At 40.3% G+C, this 26,893-nt stretch overlaps 1 protein-coding gene across 3 annotated transcripts in view; it reads right to left on the bottom strand.

The window, feature by feature from the left end:
* LOC135481251 (kin of IRRE-like protein 1) overlaps positions 1-26,893 on the bottom strand; it is a 92,861-nt gene that overhangs the window by 15,327 nt on the left and 50,641 nt on the right. For all 3 annotated transcript variants that reach the window (XM_064761099.1, XM_064761115.1, XM_064761107.1), the window contains one exon: positions 23,842-24,016. In XM_064761099.1, coding sequence (XP_064617169.1) covers positions 23,842-23,938 — 97 coding nt within the window. In that variant the 5' untranslated portion in view covers positions 23,939-24,016. The remainder of the gene's footprint in view (positions 1-23,841; positions 24,017-26,893) is intronic.

The raw sequence follows: 26,893 nt of genomic DNA, 5'->3' as shown, positions 1-26,893 counted from the left end.
AATCAACAATAGCGCACTGCTTTTTTCACATTAGTTTCATTTGCCCCATTGGGCTTTGTTGAACAAAACAGTAAAGGACGCAAATGTGTTATCACAGTTGTGTCCGCAACACAACCTACCCAAAAGTTTTTTCCACTGCTTTCAAGAAATTACAAAACATTAAAATGCATTATACTTGTCTCCACAATACACCTACCTACGAGTACTGCCATACATGTTCATGACGAATAAACTATGTTTAATTACATTACATTACAGGAACACACCACAAAGGAGGTGTATGGTCTGAGGGCTGGAGAACAAAGACATGCACATACAGCTGATTATGGAAGACATACACAAGACCTACAGTTGACTCCTAAGAGGTACTGCTCTCCAGTATACAGGCTATCTAACATGTGAAACCAGCCTGGGGAACAGGGGTGAGAGGAGGGGGTGAGAGATGGGGTGAGAGAGAGAGTCTGGGCCAGTCACCTATACTCATCTGAGACAGCCAGACTCTACCAAACTACAAGCACTGACACAGGAAAGGGCCATCCTCTACCGGCAGACTGATTACCAAATTCCAGACAATAAAAACTATTAGCTGGTGAACAAGCAGAGCTTCATTCTGATTACAGTCAAAGGCGTGACACACTCAAGAGAGGGCTAAGATAACAGAAGTATCTGCTTGGTATTGCTGGGTGGGGCTGGATGGATTGCAGACTTCCAAAAAAGACACCAAGTCATGGAAGCAATGAAAGCAAACCTATGAACACAACTGTCACCATAAACTGTAGAGCTACAGCTGAACCAAGGAAGGACAGACTATAAGATATTGGGTGTCACTCAGTACTGTGTCATAACTACATCAGACTAAGAGGGACCAGCCCCAGAGTCACAGTCAGTTGCATCATGTGTAAATAACTAATCCTGTTCTCTTGTTCAACACTGCTCTAGTTCCACATAGCTCAGCAAGGGGGGGGGGGGGACCTTCTGTTTCTCTTCCTGCAGCTCGACCTCAGACGCACACTGGCAGTACTGTCACAGCTGAGGACAAATTTTATGTCTTCTTAAAATATGCTTTCTATATTCAAATCTCTGAAAGATCAAAGGTTAGGAATCATGCATGTATCAACATGTTTATGAAAAGTAGTTCTTCCGCAGAGGAGCCAAATAAAGTCAACTGCCCCATACCCTAAAACCATCTGAGAAGTAGGTCCCTGCCCCAGTGCTGTTGGTTAACCTTCAGTTACGCTGTCACAAGCTTCAAACAGAACAACTTTGATACTATTGATCTGAAAGAGGAACAGAATTAGCCTAGTCAATTCCTCCGACATGGACAGCTAATGCACCTTGCCAAAAAGCTCGGCTCCTTGACATTGCCTAACTTACGCACACCCAGGTTTGATTTTCTTCAAGAACAAAAATATCAAGTTGAACTTGGCTGATGTAAAGTCTTTTATCGCTTGATCCCTTGGTTAAGTGAGTATTTCAGTGAACCTCTTTACCTTTCTTATCTCGCATTCCACTCTGTTCCTGGTTAAGGGCTTATGCTCCAGGCTTTAACATCCAGCGATAACAATCACCTAGATTTTTCCCTCTTTTCAAATACAGCTTGTTAATGCCTGCCAATTTAGATTTTTATAGCAACTCCTTGATCATCATCGGTTTTTTCTCTCCAGTTATGCACTAAAGTAACAAGGTACATTGGAATTACAGTGGAACTACAGATGAGTTTTGTTCATATTTTGAAAAAGCTGATATTTTCTTTAAAATACTAATACATGTAAAATGTCTCTTTAGGAGGTAGTCTTGAAAAATTAAACTTCTAAAATTTAATGCATGAAAACTGTAATTATTATAGAATCATACCAAAGATGCAACTACACGTACTAACTCTAGGTGCATGTTGTAGATCCCACCTGAGCATTCTAACTATACCATAAATGTTCACTGGTCTAGCAGGAAGCCCATCATATCTTCTCTAATACATAAAGAAAAGCAGCGTCATTTTGTGACACATTTCCTGTTGTAAATCAATTGGTGCTAATGAGACCAGTGTCTGATCCATTATGAATGAGCATCATGTAATACTCTTCTTACATCGCATCTACAGCCATCTGTATTCCATGCAAGCTGTCATGCTGTCATTGGCGGTTAATGGCAGTGCAGGCAGTTAACGATTCTTGACAAACCAAGTCATGTCAGTTCCCCAACACATAGATCAGTGAAAATAGTTAGCAGCAACCCAGGATGCCAGCCATTTGCAACAATCAGCCTCTAATTAACACTGAGGAAAAGTAAATGGCTGTTTCACCGATCAATAGGGCTTTGCAAGAAAACTGATAAAAATACTGATATGACCCAAAAAAAAGCTTCACACTCACCAGGTTACACGTTCATGCCCAAACACACATCATAAAATAAGGTAATTTTCTAGTAAGAAAAAAAGGGTGACCACTAAACCCCAAATGCCAGTAAATTAGCCTTTGTCTTAAACAAACGCATAATTGAATATTAACAATGACATCAACTGGCCAAGAGTAAGCAGAAAGAATGTCAAATAGTACTCTGTCATTATTTCTTTTTTTTTTATTTGGCATCTGTCTTTTTGGGGGAGTGGTATAAGTTTTTGTCTTGAAATGCTCAAGCTATTCAGGCAAGAGACATGTGCTTACAGTATGAATAGAGATATACATGAAGGTGTGGATCAAATGCCCTGCAGGCTAGCAAAGACGAGGAATCAGCAATCAGAGGTTATCCTGTCTTCAAGGAATGTTCAGAACACAGCCCCTACATCTCCAGGATCTTCCCAGTAGAAAGGTGGGGAAATCCCGGGGGAAAGGCAACAGTAAACTACTACTATACCGATAGTGGGCAAACTTCTGGCAGACCCAACAAATTCCAGAAATCAAAGGATCGCATAAGAGGTGTGCACATGTGGTGGGAAGATTTCCATGTGCAGACATGATGTTGAAAGAAACACAGATTTGCATGTACATACACTCTGCAAATACATACCACTAATAACTGTTTACCATGTACATAGATAGTACAGAGAAAATCTCAAGCAATTTCAGGCTACCATGGTGTCCGTCAACAGGCATGGATTCCAGCTGTGAAAATGCTTTCCCACACAATACAGATTGTCATCAACATACAGGAGGCCATGGAAACTAATTTCCAAGTTTTGGTGCAGTATATGATGAAGATAAAATTACAAGATATTCCATTTAAGACCTATCATTACACTATTGCTGTGACCAATGAACACTGTCACTGGCAGCTGTTAAGTCACAAAGTCAAGAATAACGACTTTTATTTCCACCACAACCAAGCCATTTCTCCCCTGGCCAGAATGGAGGACCTGAGCCAAAACTAACAGTCTGCTGTTTGAAAAACCACCCCACTGCAATAAACATGGTTTCTCTTCTCCAGCCTGGCACTTCTGGGTGGTAGTAAGCAAACAGAGAGGGTAACAACAGTCGGTGAGTAACAGTTAATAATGGCTGGAGTAGGCGTGGAGGATAGACTGCCAGTTCAGCCAGGCCATAACTTGCCATCCTAACACTGTAACTGCCATCATAACACTGTAACTGTAACTCATCAGAGATCATCTAGACAAAAACAAAAGGCTATCACGAAGTCTACAACAGACATTCATCAACAAACCAAAAACATGTAGACAATTATAAGGTATACCACGGTGATTCCACTTATTTTCAGTCATCTACTACAAAATAAAGTTCAAAATCATTGATTCATATGCCCAAATCCTCTCCCCCCCACCCCACCAAAATAACTCAGAGGTTAGCATTCACTGCATAAAAAGAGCCACATCTATTTTTTTTCACTTTCACATCATTTACTTTCCCTTGAGATCAGTAAGTTCAAACACTCCTCAAAGTTATATCCAAATTCATGAATAGGCTATGAATTCATTTTCACACATTCTGAATTGAACCATATTGCTTACTATCAATATGACTGACAATCCCAGCTGAGCTGCCTTGTACTTAGTGCTGTTTTCTTGGGGCTGCACACACTAATACTCTCAAATGAACAGACTGTCCAGTGACCCCAAATGGCTGTACTAAGTACCCTATATACATGTACATGCAATAAGGGAACAGACTGTTAAAAAACCGGCACAAATACTTACATGTACATGCAATAAGGGAACAGACTGTTAAAAAACTGTTACAAATACTTACATGTACATGCAATAAGGGAACAGGCTGTTAAAAAACTGGCACAAATACTTACATCTAACAACTATATCCACAATCAATCTACGGGAATCATACTATTTGTTTAAGCTTATACAAGTATTATGCCATCGTCAACTGTACAGACCTCGCATTTGAGCTTTTACCACTTGGGTAGAACCTTCCATCAAAGACATACAATCACAACAGGTCAAAATCAATCATCTCGTTACAGAGTAATGGTTCACTTTTGTCAGTTAAGGTTCAATGTAACATTTCTTCCTGGATGGCAAGGAAAAAAAAGGACATTCATGCCATGGAGAAAAAGGTGCTGGTGACAGATACCAATAATCAAACTGGAAACAGACTTCAAGAGAGCAATACTGGTAAACTGAAGCATCCTGGCAAGCAAATGGCTAGACTGGATAACATAGACTGGGAATTGATTCTTGACCATCTGCTACCAAGCTTGAAGTGGCCACTACATCACTTCACCGCCTCAAAGTTGGGAACCAAAATTACATCCAGCCCAGAGACGTTAGCACACGAAAGCCAGCTTAATCCCAGTCATTAGATCATGTTATGGTTTCATTCTCAAACGGACACAAAGGTCTGGAGAAGAAATTTGTCTTAAGCAGAGATGTTTCAGCTTGCACAAGTACAATAGCTGATGATAAAACTAAAGTATGGATAAGGTGCAGTTTGTAGACACAGGAATCGCCTGACAAAGGCCCAAACTCAAGACACTTCCTCGCTGAACTGATGTCACAAGAACAACTATATTCCTTCCAAAATCCTTAAAAAATCTGTCAATTGCGTTTTTCTGTTTTGATTAATTGTAAGCATGTACATGTATGCAGTGTATAATATTGACCACCTGACCTTCTGATCATCCAGTTATTTGGCCACACACTGGATTTTTTGCCATTCCATGTCATATGCTTTTCCAGCCTACTAGTTGTTCCAGAATTCATGGCATGCTGTGTACATGGCACAGGGGCAGATGTTTCATATTTTTGTTTGGTGAAAAATGTATTCTAGCCTCAAAATAAAAGAAATCTGTTGGCTGACCAGTTTTCAAACAGATGTGAGCTGCTTTAACTCCTGCTTTGGAAATTCTGATGGTCATTCTTAGTCAGTAGTTATATTTGTCTGTCTACAATTCTTCAGAAATAATTAGTACATCAAAGCATGGTTATCATAGGCAGTCAACATTTAACAGTGTAATGACAAGCAGATAAATTTTTATTTAACAATCTCGGAAGGTTCGAGGTAAGATTTGGGACAAACTGGAGATACTGGACACAGTAGGACAGAATACTCTTTATGAATGCTAATAACCTGGAGGTATCTTAATCCGCCTGGACCTGATAACACAAGGCCAATCTACTGATATGTCAATACACTAACACCAGTCTAGCTAGTGTAGAATACTTATGCTTGGTTCAGATATGCCCCTTACAATGGTGACAGCCTTGAATGGTCCAAAACTGGGTGGTCAAGAGATAGCCAGAGATAAACCTTTGGATCTTAAATTTCAGAAAAGGACAGACACATACAAAAACGGGTCTGGTTTCTTTCACCTATTCTATATTCCCTGAGAACCTGTTGTCAAGTTTTGCCTTGAAGACTTCAACCTGTAACAGGATTTCCACGTTCTCTAATGTGATCAGATCACCTACATGTAGCATAGGGCATTTAAGGATTCCAAATCATGTAGGATAAATGTCTCAATATATATATGATGCCTGTTAATGGCCAAAAAGGATTTGCCTGGAACATTATAGGCCTTTAATCACCAAAATTTCCTGATAAGTGCTTTTTTCCCCATGTAAACAGACTGTCCAGATGTCCTACATCAGCCCATGGGATGCATGTACTGCTGAGCAGCCATCAGGAGATACCAGAGTATACACAGCCATCATTAACCCTACCCCATGGTGAGGCCTACTTGGTACAAGCACATTGTTAAAGTGAAGCACTGGCATACTCATGTACACATGTATCAGAACACAGCTGTGATTAGGATAGTACAGGTTGAAGGGCTGGCCTCCTCAGTGATTAGGGTCACCACCCCTCACAGAACTCCCATAATAAACCACACCTGCAGACACAGCACCCAGACATGAGGCCCTGTACTATGGATAATTAGGGCCCCACAGGTCACATGTGATGCCCCAAGCTACAAATAAATATTTTTCCAACAAGTGCCATGTCTTGAAACAACACAGGCTGTATTGTGCATGTTCCTCCAGACTATCAACACAATGATCTGGTTGCCAGACAACAGGCAGATATTTGACAACTGGTGCACATGATGTTCAGAATAGCAAACATGAGGTGTTGTACGACTAGTACCTCAAGATTTTCTTTTCAGTTTAACTCGACACTTCCTTGATACTGACAAGAATCAGAAGTATGTGACATATTCATCATGTATAGAATAAAGACTGCGCTTTTGATCAGTCACGGTATCAATATGGTGAATGTATGTTTTCAAGCTCACTTTACATGAACAACAGCAAGCAACAAAGGAAGGCGGATGGAGCATTGCGACTATTGACCCAGAACATCCCTAATGATCCATGGCTGGTATATGATTGCCGGTTTTGACACATAGACTTCAACACAAACCACACAATTGTTATATCCTTAGCTCACATTCAGTTAGCAAGGCTCACTTTCCCTTGCGACAAACAACTCAGCACAGTTCCATGGCTCCATTTCACTTATACCAAAAAAAAGTATGATGGCTCACTTTGCCTTGAACCAATCTAATCAGCACACTACAATGGCTCACTTTCACTTAAACCATACCACTCAGCACAGTACCATGGCTCACTTTCACATAAACCATACCACTCATCACAGTACCATGGCTCACTTTCACTTATACCATACCACTCAGCACAGTACCATGGCTCACTTTCACATAAACCATACCACTCAGCACAGTACCATGGCTCACTTTCACTTAAACCATACCACTCAGCACAGCAACATGGCTCACTTTCCCTTAAACCATACCACTCAGCACAGTACCATGACTCACTTTCACTTAAACCATACCACTCAGCACAGTACCATGGCTCACTTTCACTTAAACCATACCACTCAGCACAGTACCATGGCTCACTTTCACTTAAACCATACCACTCAGCACAGTACCATGGCTCACTTTCACTTAAACCATACCACTCAGCACAGCAACATGGCTCACTTTCCCTTAAACCATACCACTCAGCACTGTACCATGACTCACTTTCCATTAAACCAACAAAATAGTACCATGGCTCACTTTCCCTTAAACCATACCACTTAGCACAGTACCATGACTCACTTTCCATTAAACCAACGAACTCAGCACAGTGTAGAAGCAATGTGACTCCCCCTCTACCAGAACCGCTGTAAATTATGCAACGGACTAGTGAAATCACACCTGTGAAATGAAGCATGCTTCTTCATGCATGAAAAACTAGTTGCAAGAATGCTGTGCATTCAGGGGTTTGTGATTAAATTGCATTTTATTCCACTCCTCTACACCATTAACCCTTCTCCAGAGTGCACCATTAGCCTTCGCATCACCCAATTCTCCATAAACCCACAAAATTTAGCGTTCCTTGAGGACCCATTGAGCCAGGCCGGAGGGTAAATTATTTGGAGCATAAATGGTTGCGACATTCACTGAACATTCCGTCAACAGCTAAGACCACCAATTAATCTGTTCAAAGATATTGCATGATTCAGAGGAAAGCTCAAAAGTCAATACATAGCTCGAATCAACTCCTTCAGGCAAATAAAAATAAGAGCCAATACCAAACACAAATCACTAAAAAATCTAAAAAGAGCTAATTACAATTTCATTCCAAACAGGCGGAGTTTGTTTATGACATATTTCATATCCCTATGATAGCTTTCAGCTCCTGGCTCTTAAGTATGCACAGCTTTCCTTAGATACTGCTCTTCAAAGCAACTGTTTCCCAACTTTATGAAAGAAGCAGACTACAATCCTGGAGTGTATTTAGCATAGGAGATCTCGTCCGTGTCATCATGGCAGCCTGAGCTTGCGTGCTCGAGATTGGGGAGCAGACTTAAATCAGCCTGAGGTAAAGCCATCTGCAAGCTCCTCTACCTTCTAGTGCTTGTGTGGTCAGAGGCCAGGTTAAATTACAACTTCACAACTATAACCTGCTGCCTGGCATCACCACTTACATCACAAGGCAAAACTAGCAATTCTTTTCATGCCAATATTTAGATGTGTCCTTGGGCAGGTTACACATTACCTGAAACAAGTATATGTAGCTAGGGAGAAATTTATCGGCTGATTGGGGCAGACAGCTCGGAAATTATTCCCAATTAATCCAATGTCAGTAATTATTTAGATGTTTGAAGGCTGGGAGACTAATGTGATCCTCCCAAAGGGTTCTCACGGTTGGCTTTTCTTGTATCAAGCCGTTCTCTGAGTATCAGAGGCTGAACACTTCATTCTGACACTCATCATGTGTACATGGAGAAATTCAAACAATAAATACATAAAACAAGTAGAAATATTTATTCATTTATTTATATGACTGGTGTTTTACGCCATACTCAAGAATATTTCGCTTATATGACAGCGGCCAGCACTATTGTTGGGAGGAAACCTGGCTCTAACCCACAATCAACTGCTGGTTGCTGGAAGACAGTCCTGCATATTATGCACAAATACAAACAATGATATGCATGCACAAATGCAAATAATGAATACATACATGCAGAATTAAAAATAATTTATTTCTTTATCTGATTGGCGTTTTAGGCCATACTCAATATATCACATAATATCAATAATGTTTGTGATGGTGAATGGGGTTTACCATCACTTTCTACAATATTTCAGTCATATCATGATGACATCCCCTTGTAACAGATCATACTTAATGCCAACATATTTACATGTATAGTGCTACCTCACTGACAGGACACCAGACATCATACACTACTTAGTTAGTTACACTAACAATAGGGGCCTATTCCTCTCTGATATGCCTTGTGGCAAGGTTGTACCAAGGGGCCAAGCACCGATTCCAGTTTTGGGTATGTTTTGACTTGGGCCTGAAACCTTCGACCTACTGCTTACAAAGCCAGCAATCTTTCCACTGCCATCCCAGCCAACCTATGGCAGAAAATACGGGACAAAGTTTTCAGCTCTAAAAGTTACAAACATAATTTAATCTTTTTGTTTTGCATAAGGCTTGACAGAAGTTAATCAGTAAAATTTGATCAGAAATATTCAAAAAAACTTTTCAAAATTTTGTTCAAATGCTAAGAAATAGGCAATGGCAAAATACTTTAAAGCACATATGATAGACAACACCATTATCCACTGTCTAAAACTTTTTTGTCACTCATCTTTCAGATTTTTAAATAATATTACAACTAATGCAATTTTATATCATATGATAATGGGGTATATAATGCAGGAATGACATCAATTGACAATGAAAATGTTCCTTCTTGGAGCTTTTCCACAAATTCAATCCTGACAAAAAGTGACAGGAGACTTTTTTAGCCATTCTCGTTGCATATGAACCCTATTATTCATCAGACTTACGGATTTCCCAAACTTCTCTGATTTGTGGAATTTCTAGAATTAATTTTCTTCAAAAGAATGGCATTTCTGTAGAATTTTTCTATTGATTTACCCGAGGAAAAAATGAGAACTATCAGCCTTTCTGATTCACAACATTAAGAAAATTCCGGCCAAAGAGGAGAGAAGAAATAGATCAATTTTCACTAAATGCTATTATTTGCAAAGCATCCATCAAACTTATTACCTGTCATTTTCCATAATTATTTCAACATGACAATGTATTAATTGAAATTTTGAGCCCAGGATGAGCCTTTAACAACATCAAATAGGTGAAGATCTGATATGCATAAAGACTTGGTCATTCTGTACAGCAAACTTAAAAGTTACCACATATACAAAGCACGGTACATCACACTTTGTCTTTGCCTACAACACATCAAATAGCGACACAATGAGACAGGTCATAAAAAACTGTTTCGTATCCACTGACAGCCGGAGTAAATTCTGTAGTAGTACAACAGCTGATGTCTCAACCTCCATTTTGGAGCCATAAAAAGGAAGCCCAACAGAGTTCTGGAAATTCAATATGGCAGTAATCAATACAATTTATTTTATTAATTTGACGACTCTTTCCTTTTATGAACTAAATTTTTATCACCTTTCCCCACTATGGAGCAGACGAAGTGAAATATTCAATATCGTTAAAACTGCCCCTGTATAAATGAAGCTAAGCACTCTGACTCACTCGGAGCCCAGTGTTCCACCCTTTAACTAAAACAGCAAAGAGCTAAAGCCAGGTTTTTCTGGCCCCAGAGAAAATGACCTGAGCATACAAGAGCCTTTATAGCAAGGGTATCAAATATTTCCTCAAATGGGCAAAAACAGACTTCAGTATTGACAGTTATTCCATGGAGATTTTCACAGGCTGCTACAAGCACAAAAGGGGCTCGTGACCTGGTCTTCATTCCTTGGGTTCCTTGATCCTCTATAAATCCTCCAAATTAACCTGAAAGGATTTGCCAGACATCACCGTAAAATTGAAAAGTGGTAAGGCTCGTAATTTGGACGGAATCAGCCTATCTTTCTTGTAGTGTTGGGCAAACTGACCAACATGGGGGCAGCATTGTCTTAGCACTTCATGGTTGCCTGGACAAAAACGACAGCTTCCCTGAAGCCCAGGCCGGCACCATGATCATGTCATATCAGCCAGGAAATTCTGTTAAACCTGTTTGAGTGTTATCAGGCCACACAGTTGACAAATCCGGCCCAAGATCAAAAGGTGAACTGGAGCGAAATCATCGCCTGACACATGACAGCCTACCAATCTGATGTAATCAGACGGATTTAGCTAACTTGCACATCAATGTTTTTGTCTGTTAGTTTTAACACAAAGTTGACAAATGTCACTGTAAAACTACAAAGTGAACAATTCCCATTGTAACATAATGAAATAAAATGTATGTCCCATCCAAAAACTATTTTACTTTTTTACAGTACGAGCACATACATCTTAAGATACAAGGGAAAAAATCATCTCACAAAGATTTTCAAACTCGATCTCTATGTTAAATGAAGAAAGGTACCTGCAACTTTTGAACCTTTTACCTCATATAAGTTTTATGTTAACCCTTCTATTTATATGCTACAGAGGATAAAAGAGATTTTGACAAACTTGGCAAATGAATGTGTAATGTTCCTATTAGCTAATGCAACTGTGGCACCGAGCACCCACATGCTAACTGTTGGGAAGCTTTCGGCAAGCCATGATATTTACATGTATGAGATGTTTGAATAACCTCATAGTTCCATGAAGGACAAGAAACCTTCTCAATAGCCTGGAAGGTCAAAAAAGATAGAAGCTGACTGTAACAGGATGATCCACCCACTAGTGCTAACCTTGGTAAATCAGGGCCTGGAACACCCAGGTTCGTGGTGACATACACGCACTGTCTTTACCACTGACACGGCCTTGTCACCACAGAGCTATCTGATATGCCCAACCACTGCTGGCCATAATTCATGGGGGCAGGATTAAAGAAGCCGACTGTCATGGACCTTTAAATTAGATTGTACAACATGGAACTAGCACAATAGAAATGTCATGCATTATTAAATTTTGTGGAGATATATCCCTGCACAACTAAACTTCTCTTTTTCAGGTTCCGCTCTTGAGGTTCTTTATTAGAGATAATATCAACCCACCATAAGACATGGCGGGTAACCAGAAACTAGAATCAATAACCAGTACTCTTCCATTTCCACAAAATGTCTTCCTGCTGCTCAATTCAATTTTCTTCTTCCAATACAGAATAAATAAAAAATGCAACAGCCAGTCTGTTAATAACAAAATTCTCTGAATGCTCGATATCATCCCAACCCATCTGACTTTCCTACCTTCTTAATAATGACAAATCTGATGGAATACCACATAAAAATTTGCAGAATTGAATAAAATTTGGAAAGCAGAATTCTCCAAATCTAATGATGAATTCATATCATAGACAATGATCACTATTCACCTATTAAAAAAAAGAACACATTGTAGATAGAGGGCAATGTGCAATTCCATTAATAGATTGATACCATCTGTACTTAGGAAGTTAAATCACTTGACTCTACTAACATTTTTCACAGTAAAACCATTGCAATTAAAAGTACACATGGCATTACACATACATACATGCATGTATAACTTCATCAAAGCCCCCTTGCTTCATAGCAATATGACTGTAGTGGAAACCATGCGAAGATCTAAGAAATGGACAAATTTAATTAGAAGCCTGACAACATTCTAGGCTGCTATCCTATCATGGAAACATTTTGCCAATCTTTTAAGTCTTTCTCAGAATGATTGAGGGTACTGATGGAGCAGAGATTACATAAGAAGCCATGCAAGGTTGGAAAGACGCAGGAAGATGGTGTCAGTGGTTGAGTGAATAAATGCTTACAGGGGGAGTGAGGTTGTTCTGGGTGAATACGTTTATTACAGGACAGCTTTGATTACAGGTTTCTCCACCCTCTCTGGCCTCTAGGTAATGGATCGGGCAATGGACTAATTGCAGGTCGCGCTCACACGGGGCTGAACACAGAGGTGTCAGATGTCCATACGCTACACATCTTATCCACACTCCTTCACAAAGCTGAGTTTATCAGATACACAATTACATGTTACCAAACTAATCAAACTGCCAGCTGGATATCATCCAAACCGCATCCAAGTAGACACATTTCAATACAGTAGAATCCTGGATATAGAAGTGATGGCTACTTGATATCACAGGTACTAAACATGTCCTGATTGCTTACTCAGCCCTATAGAAATACCACACTCCAGCAGACTGAAGATTAATTTACTTCTAATTCGCACACAAAAATGCTGAGATTAGAATGTGTGTAACTATCTAATTCTAGAAACAGAGCCAACATTAGTACGCGAGCCGGTGAATACAGATGTGAGCAGAATGGTTCAGTCTCCAATCAGCAATCTGGAGAAAGCTATGCAGGACAATGAACAAGACCCTGCCTCTAAATCTCCCACAAATATCACTGATGTGTCTCTCTGCAGAAATTGAACACCCATTGATTTGTTAACACACTCTACATCTTCAGTCCTTGATCAAAATGTTATGGATTTCCTCACCTAAGGTAGAAAGTTTTCTTGGAGTGTGTTGCTTGTGAACGGCCTGACTCATGTGTCGCACAGTTGGCTTTCTCTGGGATCTAAACCACAAGCAGTAAAGAACACTCAACAACAGCTTGCCAGACATCGATAAAGTGCTGCTGTGCACACATATTCTGAAAGACAAGCCGGCAGTGCGAGACCACAGAGTAAACGGGCTGTCACAAAACTTCCATTATCAGCTGCCTCTGGTACACAAATGTGAACCATTGCATTTCCAACATTTACTCTAGGACTTTGTGTACTGTAATAATCGGCTATCCAGACATGGAACTGTATGAAGAGGCATAAAACATCCACAAAAAAATATTGACTGCCATAGACTTTTATCTAAAATGGGGCCAATCTATAGATTACAACCAGCTGAATAGAAAGATTTTATGGCACCTTGGATTGCAGCTTGTCAAAGAAGAGGTCAAACACTACCAAACACATTCACATATATTTTATAACTTGGTATAAACCTGTGAGTGAGGTCTATTATATTGATTGTAGGAGCCCAAATAACCAATACATCACTGTGTCTGGACAGCCACAGTACCAGGTACTTAGAATAGGCCTATCATGTCAAAATACCCTGAACATTATTTAGAAATTTGCACCACACAATAAATGGGAAAATATAGCAATTAGGACAAATTGTGCCTGTTTATAGTCTTCATAAAAGGTGTAATGAAATCTTTGCTTAAAACCTATAATTTGAGTACTTGTACTTTACTTGTGAAAAATTTTTTTGTTTTGGCGACTGGCACCCCACTGTGTGTACAAGTAGTGACAACCCTAAGATGGAGCCATGCAGATCCATTAGCCATGGGAGTGGATTTCCCTCCCCATAGATTCACACTGAAACATGCCTAACTAAACAGGGGCTCTCCCACGAGCACCAAACACAATTGTGTCTACCTCAGCTGTGGGAACATGGCAACAATTAGCCCTGAGCTCTTCCCCGAATGTTCCAATTTATCTGGACATGCTGGAAACGTGCACACCTTCTTTGCACAGGGGACACCCCAACGAGTTTAACTTGTCAAACTGATTAGAAAAGGTGCATGAAGAGAATTACAAAGATGCTCTGGGGAATGCTTTTGGGGCAATGTGATCCTGTACACTGGACTTCTGCTGACCTCTGATACCTATGCCAATCTGTAGCTGTTGCGTTTACACACTGACCAGTTATCAACAATGATCACAGGCCTTGTTTCTCTGATGGGCCGAAGTGATGACCACTGGCACTGGGTCAAGTTTTGGCCAATACTCTACCACAAGACAGCAAAAATCAGCTGAGTAATGCCCACTACTTAATATATCTAGGTCACTAGGAAAGAATTCAAACCCCATGCCCTCTTCACATCCAATTACATACAAACTGTACCAATATCATTTTAATGCTCTTATAATGGAATGAGAGTATCATTCGATGAATTTCTCCTCATCCATGCTGCCATACCCAACCTGACAATACAGTCCCCCTGTGGCAGCTTATCAGAAAAACAACCAGTCTTGTTAGTACTGTCAGTCTGATTAAAAACTGTTAACCAAATACTCTCTAAGAGGATGTCCAAGTACTGATAGGCTGCAGCAAACTACAGGAGCCCCAACCCTGCTGGTCCCAGGCAGGAGATACTTAGAGTATAGGGTTAACCCATCTGATAACTCATCAGTCACCCTGGATCCCCCAAACTGCTCTGAAGGCAATTTTAACAGTATACATGAACCCTGAGAACACAAACTGTAACTAAATAAAGAGACTGCTCTCCTGGCCTCAGTAAGACTTATGTCTCTAAACTGTCAGAAGCTCTATCTAGAACAACAAACAGGTTTTCACCTGCCTGGTCATCACAGATGGTAAAGGCTAGGCCCCAAGTCAGGGCAGAAACCCTCCCTGGGGCAGTTAGTAGGGCCTTAGGCTTATACTCAACTCCAACATCTCCCCTGATTGCCATACAGGGGGCATCTACAGGCTTGTAGTGGGGTAGACTAGAGACAACCCCCAAAACAACAGGAGACAAACAGGGAAGCCCCTTTAAACACAGATGTACCCAAGAGGCAACATCAAAGTCTGACTAGCCAGCCCAGTTGTATTGGCTGTAATAAGTTTATTTATGTAGGCTACTTGAGTGGCAATAAAGGGAGCCTATTGTTTATACTTTAAATGGTTGTCATGGAAACATGGTTGCCCTTTGTGGACCCAATCAGCAGTGAGATCTAAAATGAGGTCATGGCAGGTCAGTGGTGGAATGGACAGGTAGCCCATGCTAGAATCCTTCTGAGAGGAACTGGGAATTCCTGGTAGTCTGGGAGGTGCTCTGGGCTGGGTGGTCTGTCTCCCAATACAAACTCAGACCAAGGGATCAAGTTTTCAGACACCAGGGAACAATCACAGCCATCAAAGAGGACTTAACACACACTGGTACAGCTAACAGTCCATCGAATATCTAGAAGTGTTCACTGTAGTGTGAATGCACAAAAATCAGAAAAATGATTTAAAGCCAATTTGAAGCCAATGATCAGCATGTTTAAATAGAGATGAAATGTAGTGATTGATCAGGGTTCATGCACAGTGCTGGTGAAAACAGAAGTGTAGGGGATGATGGTGTAGAGTGTAGGGGGCGGTGGTGTTATGTGTAATGTTGGTGAGAACAGAAGTGTAGGGGGTGGTGGTGTTACGTGTAATGTTGGTGAGAACAGAAGTGTAGGGGGTGGTGGTGTTATGTGTAGTGTTGGTGAGAACAGAAGTGTAGAGGGTGGTGGTGTAATGTGTAGTGTTGGTGAGAACAGAAGTGTAGGGGGTGGTGGTGTTATGTATAGGGGGTGGTGGTGTTATGTTTAGTGTTGGTGAGAACAGAAGTGTAGTGGATGGTGGTGTTATGTGTAGGGGTTGTGGTGTTACGTGTAGTGTTGGTGAAAACAGAAGTGTAGGGGACGGTGGTGTTATGTATAAGGGATGATGGTGTTATGTGTAGTGTTGGTGAGAACAGAAGTGTAGGGGATGGTGGTGTTATGTGTAGTGTTGGTGAAAACAGAAGTGTAGGGATGGTGGTGTTATGTGTAGGGGATGATGGTGTTATATGTAGTGTTGGTGAGAACAGAAGTGTAGGGGATGGTGGTGTTATGTGTAGTGTTGGTGAGAACAGAAGTGTAGGGGATGGTGGTGTTGTGTGTAGTGTTGGTGAGAACAGAACTGTAGGGGATGATGGTGTTATGTGTAGTGTTGGCGAGAACAGAAGTGTAGGGATGGTGGTGTTATGCGTAGGGGATGATGGTGTTATGTGTAGTGTTGGTGAGAACAGAAGTGTAGGGGATGATGGTGTTATGTGTAGTGTTGATGAGAACAGAAGTGTAGGGGATGGTGGTGTTATGTGTAGTGTTGGCGAGAACAGAAGTGTAGGGATGGTGGTGTTATGTGTAGGGGATGATGGTGTCATGTGTAGTGTTGGTGAAAACAGAAGTGTAGGGGATGGTGGTGTTATGTGTAGTAACACTATTACCCTAAATGACTATAAATTACACCCACGATAAACATGCCAATTTTCCTGATTTTAAGTGCTCTACTGATTTCAGAAAGGTGTTTTGAGGTTTGTTTGGAATGTGGGATGATATGCTTCAAGAAAATTTAAACTTTCAGTGCCAAAAATAATATTTTAGGACATTTATTTCCTTCTAAAAATGCTTTTTTGCGGGGAAATGTAAAGAGATTTAGATACTTTATTGCTGAACATTATTGCTTATATTTCTTTAAGAAAAAATATCCTAATGTTTGCCTATAGATAGCCTTTTTAAACAGAGAAATTCAATGATAAACAATAAAAGCCCTTATTATATTTTCATAATAAATAATCGATGAGATATTACCATATTAAGACTGTATTGTGATCAGTCTCTATCCTACTTCAGTTAAACCAAAAGCACATTTTTTACTGCACATTGCTGTGGGGCACTTTAGTACTGACAGACGAACAACTTATCAGGATTATGTCATTTCAATAATGCTAAACACCATCAGAAGGCTTGATCTGCTAATGCAGGCAGTGAAGATTGGAGGAAAGGTCAGAAACAGTTTGCAAGTGCCTACAGCTCAAACACCTCAGATAAACAGACAAAGACAGGGCAGTATGGGAGGAGTTGATTAATAGATGGGTCTTCATGGTGCACAGATTCCTGATTAAACTCCTCACAAAGTGCCAGGATGTCAGAGATCAGAGGTCAGTCTCATCTATTAGCCACTCCTGCAATCCTCTGTGTCAGGCACTGCCCAACTCTGACACGCTCACTCAACTTCTCCAGTCCATTTCCTCTGGAACGCCACCAATGATATGCCAAACGTTCTTACATAATCTTCACCCAATTATTTTCCACTGGCAGCCGATACTTTTGTGCCAAAATGCTATCTGCTACCCCCACCACACTGGACAACCAGAGTGCATACCCTGCTGCTTACTTTTATCACAGCTTTCAAAACTGCCAAGCACTAAACTAAAATAACGGCTTGCCTTACATCAGAGTTTGACCTGCACGCAGACTTGCATGTTACAGCTGTGCTGTATGCTATTTTTGAGGAATGATTTAGGTGGGTGTGCCGTCTATGTTACTTGAGCTTTGACTGGTTGCCCCTGGGTGCAGTTTGGGGATCTTGGGCACAGGATTGATATTTACAGATCTGCAGTTTCTGATGCCTACATCAGAAACTCCACAAAGTAACCTACTGCAGTGAACTGCCTGGCTTAAGTGACTTCACTCACGCAGCAGGAGCTTCCAGGTCTCAGGTAATTGTGTAACACGCTCCACTGAATAGGTCTTGTTCCTACAGCGCCCATCACATCAAACAAAATGGCTGACAGCTCCAGTCAAGGAAAACACGAGACCCATTAACAATTGGCAGATGGGAATCCTAGCTTGAAATTAGCCAATCAGCTGTGAGAGAAGATTAGGTAAGGCAATCGACAGTGGCCATTTCCCTAAACAAGATCTGTCACTCTCGTAATAATCTCTGCTAACATGTATTCTTACTTCAATCATTGCAAGAAAAAAACTTGCAAAACATGCTCCTAAATTACAAAGATTTCAGTGTGGGTGAATAGAAAATGTAATGGCCGAGTCAGGCAGATTCGTTTTGCATATGCCACACTTTTTGGACGAAAACTGTGAACAGGTCTTTTCTGTATTGAAAACTGCAGGAACACATTTACTTCACCAAATCCACAAATGGGATCCTCCAAGGCTAGTTTTGCAGAAACTAAAAGAGAGGAAACCCTAAACATGAAATCATACTTATAAAAATTAACTACTATGTAATTTTTAGACTCTCAGCAACATTAAAATATAAACAGCCTGACATATCAATGAAAAAAACATAAATGTACTTATAATTACAGAAAACAATTATCAACCTGAAAGCCATTCCAAATTTTCTTTCCACACAACCCTTTTTCATGTATGAATAATTTAATGAACTGTAAAACAGGCTTGCCCAAATGAGAAGGAAAATGTATGGAATGTTGATCTGCTTGACACATGACCATTATAAACCAGACACCATGTAATGTTTAATAGGAGTGGTTAAGAGATCTGCTGTCATTGCAGACAGAAACAGAGCACACAAATAGCAGTATTCAGTTACAAGAGAGCCACAAGAACTTGTAACATCATCCTGCTGTTGAGAGAGAGAGAGAGTGAAACATCACTCCCTCTTTCTCTGGACTATAAATGTTAAGTTGTGCTAAACTGAAGGTTCTTTGCATCGATCCTTGAATCAAACAAACTTTCTGAATGCATGTATAAACAAACAAACAAACAAATATATCCATATAATAATAAAATATATGCCAACAGTGAAAAAAGGCACTCCAATAACATCTCTGAACATCAGCTAGAGAACAGCAAGTTATTACAAAGTATTATTGCACAGGTAGATATGGGTGCCCTCCTCCAATTCCTCAGCTCCATTGGAATGCATTACAGAATGTTTTAGCAATAGATTCCCATGTGAACAAAGAATGGTTTAAGGACACCCCAACAAATGGATGCCTGTTGAACACTGAGAGCAATTTTTTACAGGTCATCTCCAATGCTTTCCATTATCTGTGCAATTTCTAGTAAAGATTTCCACTTAGGCAATTTCCCTGAAGTCTCCTCATTAGCACCCTATGATATCTGCAGGCTAGCTTTGTCCGGCAAAAATGTTGAAATGAAACGTGAGGAGATTGCATGCGAGTTTGAAGTCTGAAATTAAGCTGGCCATGCATCATTGTCTTTTGTGAAGGTATAATTCCATACTGCTGCTTGTAGAGCCATTACAGAATGGGGCACTGGAGGAAATAAGCAGCAAAAAATGTTCTAAGCCCAGAGAATGGAGAAAAAGGGAAATCAATGGGGAGGAGAGAGAATGATTGAGGAGTGGGAGCTAACCTGGACAGCAGATTGACCCCAAGAGCATGAGATGCTGCAGACTGCCGCCTGTCCAAACTTTACCCATGACGCTCTAATTAGATCTGAAGGTGTTTGAGGGTCGTCCCAGCCTCTCTCCATCAGACATCGACAAGGAATATTAAAGAGACAGAAAATCAGGGGGAAACATCACTCAGTTTTGACTTCTACCATGTCACACCTCCCTTAAATCACTTGCAATGCATTGCCAGGATAATCAACTGAGCTCACAACACATTTCTCATGACCAAAACAAAAATGGAATGATGAAGCATGTCCCAAGAAAAAAATTCCCTCACCAGATGGATACAAAAGAATTGGAATGGAATGAAATGAAGCAAAATTATCTTCCTTGGGTTTCTTTGTGTGTCCTCCGGGGTAGTGAAGATACCATAAATCAATTGTGTTACACAAGGAGAGCTTGTTACAATGATGGGACGGCGAATCCAACACTCACTCTCCCAGAACAACATGCAAGATGCTATTATAGACTAATGAAGGCTTGATTCGATGGTGATGCACAGAGGCCTGGTTAGTAAGTACAGCAATTACAGAATTACAACATCAAAGTGAGCCAGAAAAAGATTCCAACAGGTGTGATCAAAGGCATGTCCTGTCATTACAATACTTATACTCACCTGTGCACACAGGTAACATATATGGAAACCAGACAAAAGCTGAAGATGTGGCTTGTGGAAGAAATTGGGTCTGATTTGCAAGATCTTTATCTGGCATGTCAGTAACCTAAGCTAATTGAGATACCAACAAACAACTCTTTGCTTTCACAGAGGTTTTCTTATCCACTATACATACCCTCTCCCACCACCATAACATAGGGTTACGGAGCTATTTCCAGAGGCTCAATGACTTATAAAATGGTCCAACAAAGCAAGGGTTCTGGGTAAATCATGTATAGTTGACAATTAAATTTACTAAACTACAAAGTATAAACATGTTTAATCAGGGTCTTTGCCCCCAAAACTAAATCATACTTTGCATAATTAAGCTAGCCACAGAAATATTCCAAAGTTTTTCATCTGGCATAATGTTGATATCAATTAACCATATCAGTTCAAAATACCCTTCCATACCTTTCAAGAAATCAATGTGTTACATTCTGATAGTTCTTTACATGCCAACAGATCTTCTGTTCAGCTCCTGATCAGCAGAAATTTTTATTCCGTGCTACATTCTTCTCGAGCAGAAATCAAACTTCAGATCTTTAGAAAATTTAGGAATTGATCTACATATATCATTTCTATTCCTCTAATTGGTTCTTTTTAACCAATTCATCATCAACATTTCTGCCCTTCAATTCTGAACACATAGTAAATGATGCCAAGTTTATACAAAAAATCATTTGTGTATTGTGTACTGTTATCGTCTGGATACAGATTCCCTGGTCGATACGATGAGAAATTATGACACGATTTTGGCAAAGCTATGAGGCGAGGGCTGATAGCCTCATTCACTGACAGGACGGCTGATCAAACGGCCTGGGACAGCTGACAGGGAACCTATGTTGAATGAGATGCCTGCCATGAACCAGTTATTCTGCTGATGAGGAGCTCTTGGCACACACAGTGTTACTCCGACATTGAAGATTATCCTGGTCTAGAGACACAGGAAGGAAAAGGGGGTCGGCTGGGAGCAATAACAGCTCCAAAAAATATAAGGTACTTATACAAGTAAAATGTACCTCGGCCAAAACACAGCAAGCTCAGTGTGTTATATTTGACCTAACTGTCTGCTGACATTTCTCCCCATCACATCAGCGTGCATTACAGATGAAAAAGTTTCAGAGGAACTTGGAATCATTCCAAGTAGAAAACCGGACACACTAAGACACATCAGACTGCTGTACCGCAGACTATGTACATGTACAAGTATGTATGTGTAGATGTAGACATGTGGGAGGTAAAAAGAATCCAAGTGGCTTGCAGCCTACGTATACGTATCCTTACTGTATCAATTTACTGCTCTGGCTGACCCTGGCTTATGTATGCATTACTCAAGAGGCAATGACTGGTGCTGGTTGGTTGTCATAGCAGGCTACCGCACATGCAATACTTTCCTTGCCAATTCCTACACCTTTCCTGCAAAACTAAACTAGCTATTAATGGTCAATTTGAGATCGACTCATCAGAAAATTCCTAGGAAACAAACATTGTCCTTTCATCATTTTGCCCTACTTACTCTATATTAACTATTGGTATGTTCATGCACATTGGACAAAGCTTACCAAGGGGTCACTGTACTATTATACAATACAGAAAACATGCTTTCATTCCTCCACATTTTCAACTATGAAGGAGCAACTTTCAGTGTGATTAAAGCAGTTTTTTAATTTGATTTTTGGACACAAACCTACACTTTCAGGGCTTCACAAAAAGCATGATTTGATCAGGCCTCATTGTACATACAGAGTTCATGTGCACCATTATCATGTATGTATACACCACAGAGGCACACTTTTGTGCATTCCTAAACCAATTTCCAGCGCAACAGCTTACTGTGTGGATGGCATATGGCACAATGTGATTGTGATTAAACCTAACAGGGCAGTCATCTGCATTCAATTGGGGCATGTTAAACAAGGTCGGTGGAAGGACAATTGTTTACAGTATGTCAGTGGACATATACTGCTTCTAATGGCTGCCCTGGGGTGAATGCTGAATGTGGGTAACAAGGTTTGGCGGGGACAGTCAGGCTCTGACAAGACTGGAATGGGTGACCAGATTCCAGGTTTATCTGGGATGGATTAGGTAAACATGGAGTGAGTGTTACCTTTTGGAGCCCTTCACTAATGCAATCACTCATGACAAGGGTACCAGATGACCTCAGGGCTCAATCTGGCTTAGGTACCCAATCAGGAGAGAGGGGATCTCCATATCAGGCAAGGGACAGGAGGCAACCCACAAGACAGGGACACCCTGCCTCACAGGTACTTAATCCTGCACCATTCAGATAGCAATGTGCTTTACCGAATCACACTGGTTATTGTCATTTATGACAGCTCCATGACAGCCCAGATAAACAAATCGCCAGTGGGACCTACATATATAAGGCTGAGGTGGAGACTCATGTGAAAATGATAAAGCAACAACTCCCTGAGGTGTGGTGATAACTCTCGCCTGGGTGACCAAGTCTTTCTGAGGTCGAGACATCTCCCTTTCTGCCATTGCACAGAAGTGCGCAGTCACTGCCTCCGGAGGGTAGTGCCCATTAAAACCACGAGGAAGTCTTGTGCCCCCGGGCAAGCTCTGAGGCTGCTCTCCAGTCATCTAGAGGAAGCCTATTATTGCAATGGCTCAAACCAGCAATAATTGTAATTATGTTAGGAAACTGGCCATTATTAGTAAAGGTAATGTGAATTGATTGAGTTGAGAATAGTGAAAATACTTGTCGGCTTGGGGCGTACATGGGCGACAGAACACAGAGTTGTCTCAAAACGCCCTCCATAACGCCTAATTACTCACCAACATCTCCAGATGGTCGCCAAGAAAATATAGTTATGAATTTGAGAATGTTTCAAGAGTGGTTGACAACTGGTCTTTTGAAGTGCAATATTATCAAGAAAGCAGCATGTCTGCTGACATTATACCATCAACTCACAGCAGAAATAGCACCGAGTATAAACTACACCTTTATCAACTTTGCCCAGACGTGGGGCTTGCATACATAGGACACTGCCACACAATTTTTTACTTTACATGCATCTTCAACTTTGCACACAGAAAATCAGCTTTAAGGAATACAGTTTTGTATTTCACATATAATTGCAACAACGGAGATGATCAAGTACGCTAAAATATAATTTCAACGTATGATATGCCTTGCTTTCAGAGCAACAAAACCCAAAGTTAATAAAGCTTAAATCTTCATGGAGTTACTTTAAGACATGCAGCCTTTACTTGATTGGACACAAACAGAACTTGGAGAAATATGATTCTATTATTTCACAACAAATGACTCACCTGTCGTAAGCACTAATGACATGACAAGAATAACACAGGTAGATGTCATATGATATTGGGAGAAATATTTTCTGGCCATCATTGTTACAGCTGCCATGGTGTGGTCAATAGTCAATCAGGGGGATGTCTTGTTCCCCAGCCAGGTAACAGTCAGCCATCCAACACCAAGTGCCTTCTGAAACCAGTAAAACAATAAATCATGTTTAACAAGAAATCAACACCTCTTAATATTTTTCAAAGGCAGTACAAATTTACAAAAGAGATAAAAGAACATGATTTTATGCATGTTCACAGCAGATGTTCAGTTTACCTCAGCCAGAGGGATTGTTGAGAAAAAGTAACCTTGCTGAAAAGATTATCACACACCGCTTGTCGCATTTATGCTTTTTTGGGGCTAGTTTTCTAACTAACAAAAACTCTAACTTCCAGGAAAGTCACAGGCTAAATATATAACAGACAATACAAGAAAACAGCCCAAAAACGAACTGTATAATGAACCACACAATAATCACTAATTACAGAACATCGTTAGCAAATAAAATTATCACACTGAAAATCAAAGTGCCATCTGGTTCAACCCCAGGACACTTCTATATTTTTACTTTATTAATTAGTGCTGGCACCGAGTTACAGACATCAATTGCATAAATGAATTCAAAATCAACTGCATCTAAAATAATGCCAGAGCCAACAGGAAAATTGAGTCTCATTTTGGGGAAATTTTAAACCGAGATGCTAATTTATTTCCCTAATTACAAGACACAGAGATTTCAATTTATGACAAGTAGAAAATTATTAATTTCACAGAGCACACTGTTTCCAGTGACGCATCCGGATTTTTATTTGCACATGAAGAATGTGTTTGACATGCTAAACTTGCAGGCTTGCCGCCTTCAACAATTTCCTCAGGTCATCAAGAGTGGAGAAAACGACCATAATGGTATCTGAATTCAGGCTTAACACATCAGCCTGAGGAAGTTTTGTTCTAAACTTATTATTTTGACAAGGAGTACTGCTGCAGAATTTCTACCAGGCTGCCCACCCCAGGGTAGAAAGCCCTCTGGCTACCACATGAAGTAAACGCCCAAAGTTCTAAAGTATGCCTTACATGGTCTAGCTAACAATGTAACATGCAATGAAGTTCACTATCTGTGACTCAGCTGTTCATCAAATCATTATAACATCCAATATTTTTTTTTTATCTCCATGACATGCAGAACTACAGAACTCAAATCACAAATTAATTATGGCATCAAACAGCATATGGTACATGTTCACTTCAGCATTTGCCACAGTCACATTCCTTGGATCATGGTGATATAAAGAACTCGAGACTATACATTGCACTAATCATAAAGGCAACTGTCAAATCCATTTTCGTTACTGGTCCTCCAAATTATATGTCTGGTAGAGGGAGATGACTTGAAATGATGGTTAAAGGGGTGATGCTTTTGACAGCTGGTTAGAAAATCACTAAAGACGATCAGAGAGAGCTGAAGGGCATGATCACATTTCTTTGAGTGAGAGACAGGCCGGCACTGAACCATTCCATTAATTGAACCATTACTTAATCGAATTGAAAAGTCACTGAGCACTATTGTTCTTTGTCCATGCCTCCTACTTGATTGTCGGCACTAACCACCAATCACTCAGTGGCGCAGACTAGCAGTCAGGCAGGTACTGGTGCAGAGAGCATGCCAGTGCTCTCTCCTGCAGCTCCAGTTTGTCTGCATGCACAAATAGTACAGAAACAAACATGTTCTCTATTGTTCTGACTACCAAAAAAATAACAATAACAAACTCAAGGCATTATACAAAAATCCAAATGGATACACAAGCTGTTGATCTTCGTCAAGTTAATAACTATTTCAATTAGAGTAAATCGTACACAAAGGAATATGCAAACACCAACAGACAGTAAGTTGTAGAGTTAACCTGTTACTACGTTATAACAGAACACAGGGCCATGACTTCAAAAAAAAGAAAACACTTACAGAAAAATATACATGTCCAGTTTAAAACAGTATATACTGAAAAGATATATACTAGTTATATACTAGTTCAGCTCTAGTTACACAGGTAATGTTAATGTCAGCTGCTGACAAATGTAGTTTAGTTTTGTACCATTTTTTTCAATTTTTTTTTTCCAAAATTTTCAATCTCCTAATTTATAATCTTCTCTGACAGTACAAGAACCTTTGTAAAAGATTCTCAGAGAAATTAGTGGTTCAATGGTCTATATTACAGAAAAGTATGCCCATGATGCGTTCACACTACAATCAAACTACACGTATCCAACTGTGTGTATGTGTATATGATGGATATTTCCATAAGAGAAACAGGTTATTTTGGGAGCTACACCAAATTGTGGAGCGGTACATGACAAACATCAGTTCCCCAACAGCTACTTCTCTGACCAAATTAAACCAATATGGAGAGAAGCATTTGGGTACAGGTCATATTTCAGTGAGAACAGAGGGAATCCCTCCATGGTCATCCAGGTTTCATCAAGCAGTCAGCGGCCAGGACAGAACCTATATGTACACGAGCAAGGTTAAAGTGTTTCCATTCCGCTATTTTGCCCTCCCTTTTCCCAAAATGAAGGTAAACCTCACACAAAAGGCAATGATGGGAAGTCTTATAACATCAGGTCAAACAGTGATTGGCAAAACCTTATACACATACACCAGGCAGAGAATTTTTTAAGACTTAGGAACTCTGAGAATGCTAAAATACCACAGCCAATGAGCAAGGTAAATTGTATCCAGTGACCTAACAAGATTGTTCCCGCTCTTTAGGCTCCTGGATATCAGTGCTAAGCATACAATCAACAACCACCACCAGGTTCACATCTGTCCTCAGTAAAGCCGCACCTTCTCCATGATGCCGAAAATCCTCCACATCCCTTCATGTCTTTATCAGATTGCATGCTTCAGAGCTGAAGTGATTCATACAGAGCCTGATAAACACCACTGACATCAAGGTGTATACAAAAGTTACCATGTGCATGGTTAGTAAAACACCTGACTCGATCCCTAAGATTACATATACC

Source organism: Liolophura sinensis, chromosome 1 (assembly GCF_032854445.1).
Source record: "Liolophura sinensis isolate JHLJ2023 chromosome 1, CUHK_Ljap_v2, whole genome shotgun sequence".
NCBI classification, from domain to species: domain Eukaryota; kingdom Metazoa; phylum Mollusca; class Polyplacophora; order Chitonida; family Chitonidae; genus Liolophura; species Liolophura sinensis.
Note: the sequence above shows the minus strand (reverse complement) of the source record. Positions and strands in the feature narration are given on the sequence as shown.